Source organism: Jaculus jaculus, chromosome 1 (assembly GCF_020740685.1).
Source record: "Jaculus jaculus isolate mJacJac1 chromosome 1, mJacJac1.mat.Y.cur, whole genome shotgun sequence".
NCBI lineage: Eukaryota > Metazoa > Chordata > Mammalia > Rodentia > Dipodidae > Jaculus > Jaculus jaculus.
In genome coordinates, this window is record NC_059102.1 from 175,167,700 (window position 1) to 175,174,640 (window position 6,941).

General features: G+C 38.8%; 1 protein-coding gene across 1 annotated transcript; it reads right to left on the bottom strand.

The window, feature by feature from the left end:
- Positions 1-4,105: 4,105 nt before the first annotated feature.
- LOC123454205 (olfactory receptor 140-like) lies at positions 4,106-6,610 on the bottom strand. The gene is made up of 2 exons (XM_045132879.1): positions 6,579-6,610; positions 4,106-5,030 (listed from the first exon to the last, which is right to left on the bottom strand). Exons 1-2 carry the CDS (start codon positions 6,608-6,610, stop codon positions 4,106-4,108), a joined length of 957 nt encoding a protein of 318 aa, XP_044988814.1.
- Positions 6,611-6,941: the final 331 nt, after the last annotated feature.

Consider the following 6,941-nt stretch of genomic DNA (forward strand, 5'->3'; position numbering starts at 1 on the left):
TATTCTAAAATGTTTTCAATTTAGAAGTATTTGGAGTGATAGCCTTCAGTTTTTTTCACTTTAAAAATAAAAATATTTCCTGGCATGGTGGCATACGCCTTTAATCCCAGCACTTGGGAGGCAGAGGTAGGAGGATCTCCATGAGTTCAAGGCCATCCTGAGACTACAGTGTGAATTCCAGGTCAGCCTGAGCTACAGTGAGACCCTACCTCGTAAAACCAATAAAATAAAATAAAATAAAAACACTTATAGGTTATCATTATACCAGTTTTCAGATCACAAATAATTCTTCAAGAATATTGACCAGAAAATATCACAATCTCAGATGATCGTCACAGGTGACAGGCTAATCTCTATACTTGATACTCTGTTCTTACCTAACCACTCACATGTGTTAGAATAGTGCTCCTCAACCATTTTAATATCATCATCTCCAGCTCTGACAGAAGTTTTAGATGTTTTGTTCCCTTAATCATCCTCCCTCTGAAGTACTACAATATGCGGCTACATGTTTATATACGTGACATGTGTCTATGCTTTAACTATATAACCATTAAGACAATTATATCTCTTAAGATGCCAAGAGAGGCTAAATGATATGACACGTTGCTTGACCTGATTGAGTCTCTTTTTCTTGTATAAAATGGCATGTAGGCTTATTTATTAATACCTGTTTCTGCATTGAGAATTTAAAAAGAATCAGGGAGATGGCTGAGTGAGTAAAACACTTGTTATGCAACATTGAAGCCCTGAATGCAGATCCCCAGAGCCCACATAAAGCGGGAAATGATAGCATAATTGTTTGTAATCCTGGTACCTCTATGAACAGGCACAGACAGGAGACTATCCAGAAGCCTACAGGCCAGCTAGCCTGATATGTGCAATAGAAAACAGAGACTCTGTCTCAAAACAAGGTAGAAAGTAAAGACTGACACCCAAAGTTGTCTTCTGATCTCCACACATGTGTGGTGGCACAAACATGCAAATGTACACTCACACAAATGTTCAAGCACATACACACACATGGCAAAAAGAAGAGCTAAAATAAGTGAACAAACTATGAATATGCCCCATAGTTGTCCTTAAAAACCATTTACTGGGGCACAAGAGATGGCTAAGTGGTTAAGGCTCTTGCCTGCGAAGTGTAAGGACCATGTTCAACTCTCCAGATTGCACATAAGTCAGACACACAAAGGTGAGGCAAGCACAAGGTCACACATGCCCACTAGGCGGCGCAAGCATCTGGAGTTTGATTTCATTGGCTGAGTCCCTGGCATGCCAATTCTCTCCCTTTTTCTCTCTAAAAAATAAAACAAATAAATAAATAAGTAAAAATACTTTGCTCGCTCCCTCACTTAAATAATATCCACTAAGTTTAATAAATGTGTAGGCAAAACTATAAGTATCTTTTTATTTATTTATTTTGTTTTGGATTTTCAAGGTAGGGTCCCACTCTAGCCCAAGCTGACCTAGAACTCACTATGGAGTCTCAGGGTGGCCTTGAACTCACTGTGATCTTCCTACCTCTGCCTCCCAAGTGCTGGGATTAAAGGCGTGTGCCACCACACCTGGCTACTATAAGTATCTTTATATATTGAATTTCAATATCTTATGAATTTTTGAAAAAATGTTAATGCTATTTTTATATACAGTACATGTTTACTGTATGCATGGAATGTGTATATGCATAACATATGAACACATGTGTGCAGATTCATGTACCTTATACACATACATGTGGAAACTAGAGGAGAGCATCTGGTTTTCTCCTTTATCACTCTTCCACATTGTTTTTTCATTGAACCTGGAGTTACCATTTTTGGTCAGACTGACCAGAGAGCCCCAGCAATTCTGTCTTCATGCTCAAGAGGACTTGGGTCATAGGTGCATGTGGTCATGCCCATCATTTTGTGTGGGTGCAAAAGATCAACTCAGACTGTCATGCTCAGTGAGTCCTCCTATTTGCCGAGCCACCTTCCCAGCCCATGTTAATGTTACTTGTAAGCAAGCACTGGAAACAATCTGATGATGACAGCAGTCTTAATGAGAAGTTCCAGATGATGTATACTAAGGAACAGCTTAGCCTTCCTGAAAATTGCTTCCAAGCAGCAGGATGCTGTCTATGGGGATTGTCTGGCTTGTGCATCTCTTCTCTATTGGCTTTCTCTCTATTTAAAAAATATTTGTTTATTTTTTCTAGTGGATCTTTCACCATCTACTGACCAGTTGGTGTGTCTCCTAGGACAGAAACATTGCCCTCAGTTTTGTGCTTGAAATAGCTCTGTTTGTTTTGGAGTAGAAAAGACATTTTCTAAGCTACTTTCCCTTTATTCCTGGTTCATCTACCTTCCATCTAATTGTAAGGCAAAGTAAACCATAAGTTGTTTGGTCTAGAGACTGTTAAAATGTTTGTCACCAGAAAAATGCAATTTAGTATACTAAGTGTTAATTACATCATCTTCAAAGCACACATTTTGTGGGAAAAGTTATGTTTCTTATAAATTAGTGATATACAAACACTAAGATAGAACAGGTAGTCACCCCAGAAAAGGCGTGCCATTATTTACGGTAAAAGTATCAAGAAATAACTCCAAGTGACTACTGAGTTTGATAGAGTATATTTATGAGAAGAAGCACACAGTGGAGAGCTATAGTCAGAGAAGCTTTGCTTCAGAATATGCCATGTAGTTATACAGAACCAGTTGGGGTTTTCCATCTTCACAGAGCAATTTTGCTGCTGAAATATGTTGTTCCATGTAAACAAAGGCTACAAAAATATTGACAACTTTCTCCAAGGGCAGTGAGTAATGAATATTGCATGGTAATTCTTTATCTGTAGAAATAACCATGTCAACAACTGTGGTTTAGTTGAAGAAAGTAGATCTGATAATTTGGACCCTGATTTTAATTTTGTGGCCAAAACTCTTACAGATGTGACCTGAGGGAATCAGATGAGTAATTCTCTTAGCTTCAGTCTGTTTCTGTGTAAATAGTAGACAGTGACATGGATACTACTTGTATAGCACATGCATTAAATTACCCACATAAGATTAATGTGTGATAGAGAATATGTGTTTACTGCATTTCTCAATCATACATATGTAGCAATTGTTGTAGAAATATTATATACCTTTTTCTTAAGATCAAATTAAAGAATATATCCCCTTATTCCTGCAAATGGAGAAACTGTGATTCATGAGGATATTTAACAAAATATTGAGAGAATATTCACCTTTTATGCCTTATTTCCTGTTCCAGAGGAAAAAAATGAATGTGTGAGGAATTAATTTTTATCAATTTTTTTATATGTTCATGGCACTTTTCAAAAAATACCAAATTTAAAGTCAGCAGTGCTTATTCCATTTCTTAAAGGTCTGCCTCCTACTAAATAATCTAAGCATGTCTACCTCTTTGTTGGCAATTAAAAAATGCTATAGATTTCCAAGGAGAGAAAGAGAATATGAATGCATTCACCAGGGCCTCTAGCCACTGCAAACAAACTCTAGATGCATGCACCACTTTGTGCATCTGGCTTTACATGGGTACTGGGAAATAAAACCTAGGCTGTCAGGCTTTTGAAAGCAAGCACCTTTAACAGCTGAGCAATTTACCTAGCCTCAACAAGATTTATACATGTATATAATGCATTTTGATCATAATCCCCTCAGATTAATCTCTTTTGAGTCCCCAACACCCATTTCTAAACATTACCATAAGCCATGCAAAATTTATTTAAAGTTTCTTACTCAAGGGTCTGTGGAAAAGCTAATATCACATAAGTAACATCTTATGAAGAACTCAGTATACTAACAGTGGGTCTCTGAAGAAAAACACACTGCAGAATCATGACAACTATAGATTTACAGAGTATTCTTTCCGTTGGAAATCCAGAATCTATGAATGTGAATGTTCACACTTTGGGAAAGCACATTAATAGTCATCAAAGACACACAGCAAAAGGTCTTCCTACGGTGGAGTACCTACACAATGGTAGTGTCTGGAGTTTTGTTTTTAAGGTGCAAAATCTGTTTACCCCACTCACACCTTAGCACACACATAATCCCACTTGTTACAAGTACGATCACTTCTTGTCTTTACGTACAGGCTAGGTTGTTCTCCTCTTCAACAAATTCCTCATGGCATTTTTCACCTCTGTGTTTCTCACTGTGTAAATTAAAGGATTTAACATGGGAGTGAGGATTGCAAAGAACACAGTCACCAGCTTGTCCACGGGGTAGGTGACCACGGGGCGCATGTAAGTGAATATGCAGGGCACAAAGAAAAGAACCACCACGGTAAAGTGGGAGCCACACGTGGAGAGGGCTCTGCGCCTGCCTTCGGAGCGGTGGGATTTCAGGGAGTTGAGGATGACGAGGTAGGACATGAGCAGCAGGGAAAAGATGAGCAAGCACATGGCTCCGCTGTTGGCTGCCACCACCATTCCGAGCCTCTGGGTGTCTCTGCAGGCTAGTGTCAGCAGTGGGAAGAGATCACACATGAAGTGGTCAATGACATTGGGGCCACAGAAGGGCAGGTTGATCATGAAAAAGATCTGCATGGTGGCATGCAGCATCCCTCCAGCCCAGGCTACTGCCACCAGGATGTGACAGAGGCCTTGGCGCATGATGGTCAGGTAATGCAGGGGCTTGCAGATGGCCACGTAGCGGTCATAGGCCATGACAATGAGAAGGATGATCTCTGAACCTCCTAGGAAGTGCTCTGCAAAGAGCTGAGTCAAGCAGCCATGCAGGGAGATGGTTCTCCTCTGGTAGAGCAGATCGAAGAGCATCTTAGGGGTGGTGACAGAGGTGTAGAAGGCATCTACTAAAGACAAATAAGTGAGAAAGTAGTACATGGGAGCCGACAGCGCAGGGCTGAAGGAGATAGTGACCACGATGAACAGATTGGCCAGCACTGTAAATAGGAAAATGAGCAAAAAGACAATGAAGAGTATTTTCTGCAGGTGTGGATTCTGTGTGAGTCCCAAGAGAATAAATTCAGTCACGTTATTGGCAGGCATGGGCTCCATTCAGGAGGTAACACCTTCCTGGGTCCTGAGTTTCCTACAAAAGATAAATGGGCGATAGTCTGAACTTCATATTATAGGGACAGTTGCTAACTTAGGACCATTTTCCTACCACTCCTTACCCTAGTAGTTGCTTCATATCTTTTATTTTTACTTCCTCCTTGCTACTGTCTCTCAAGAGTCCTAGTACTTTATCACCTAGAGAATTCTACAGGGAAACGATTATTGTGTAATCAACTGGGAAAATACTGTGCCATATACTTGAGGCCTATATTCTCATTCTGTTCCCAGGTCCACTCAAGCTTTCTGTGTCATTCTGATGCCCTATGTATCTGAAAATCTCTGCTTCTGTAAACTTGCTAATTATGAGATGGTTTTTTGGTTATGAAGTGTTCACCTAGGTAAAGACAATTTCCTCTTCCAGAATTTACATGTGACCACACATGTAAATCTGTGATTAAAAAAAAGTAATACGCATGATCAAGTTGTAGCTATTAAGGCAGGCAGACTAGGAGAAACATCCAGGCTCCTGCCAGAACACATATCCTTTGCACATCTATTTCCTCTGCATGCCAAGTAGAGTGCTCTCACACCTGCGGTGTCTGACACATTTTAGGTGAGAAATGCTGCTGAACCCCCTCACTGCTGACAGCTCCATGTCTAAGAATACACAATACCAAAGAACTCAATCACATCCATGATCTAATTAGCTCATGAAATACCTCTTACAGTGTGAAAAATATAAATATGTTTTTTAAAAGAAGCCATACATCTAATAGCTTTGGCATATTTTATAGGGTATTAAATATTTATTGTACAAAAGTGCATTAAGATAATAAATATTGATTAATAGTGTTTATTCTCCTAAATTATGTTCTCTGTATAAATTAGCATAGTCTCAGTAAATTTACAGTTTCAATAGAATGGAAGAAAAAAAACAACTTCAGATAGGATTTTAAAATTTTGAAGATCAATTGAGCAAAAGAAGCCCTTACTTTGAAAAATTAAAAAATATAAATTTAACACCAAGAGCTGAAAGAAATTAACTGCTAGTAAGATAAAGTAATATATCTGTATACCCACAAATATGTAAATGTGTATGAATTATATATTCATTTGGGACACATTATTGCATATAAGTGTATGTTGTTCATGTGAAGTTAAGAAAAGTGTCTCTGTCAAAAGCCTTTAGCAGGGCTGGAGGAGTGGCTTATTGGTTAAGGTGCTTGCCTGTGAAGCCAAAGAACCCAGGTTTGATTCCCCAGGACCCACGTAAGCAAGATGCACAAGAGGGCCCATGCATCTGGATTTCTTTTGCAGTGGCTAGAGGTCCTGGAGTGTCCATTCTTTCTCTCTCCCTCTTTCTCCCTCTCAAATAAATAAAATAAAATAGTAAATCCTCCTTTGACATATTATCACACAGCAGCAAATTGTCCACCCAGGAGAAGATTAATCACCCCTACTTCTTCATTTCATGTTTCTGTTATATATATTATCAAGTCCTCTCCATTTTGCCATAGCATCCATTCCCTCTTGGTTAGAGGATATTACATTAGTAGAAGGAAAACTCATCCTAATATGCATACATAAATTTCCCCATGAAATAACAAAAAAAGAGAGTAACAAAAATATATCTCACACATTACAACTTATTTCCATTCAAAGATAAATGGACAAAAGACTTTAATTTTTAGTCAAAATGAAAATTTTAAAATCATACAACAAAGGAGACCAGCAGCTTCACTTAATCTGCGTATTCCCAGTCCACACTGATACAGATCGGCAAGAGCACAGTGTGCAGAAAGTAAAGCTGTGCACATGACTTAGAATAACTATGCCCAGCACCAGGGAATTAGGTAAGTAAATGATCACACATACCCTGGAATGATGCACAGCTCTTAAAGAGATATTTTAT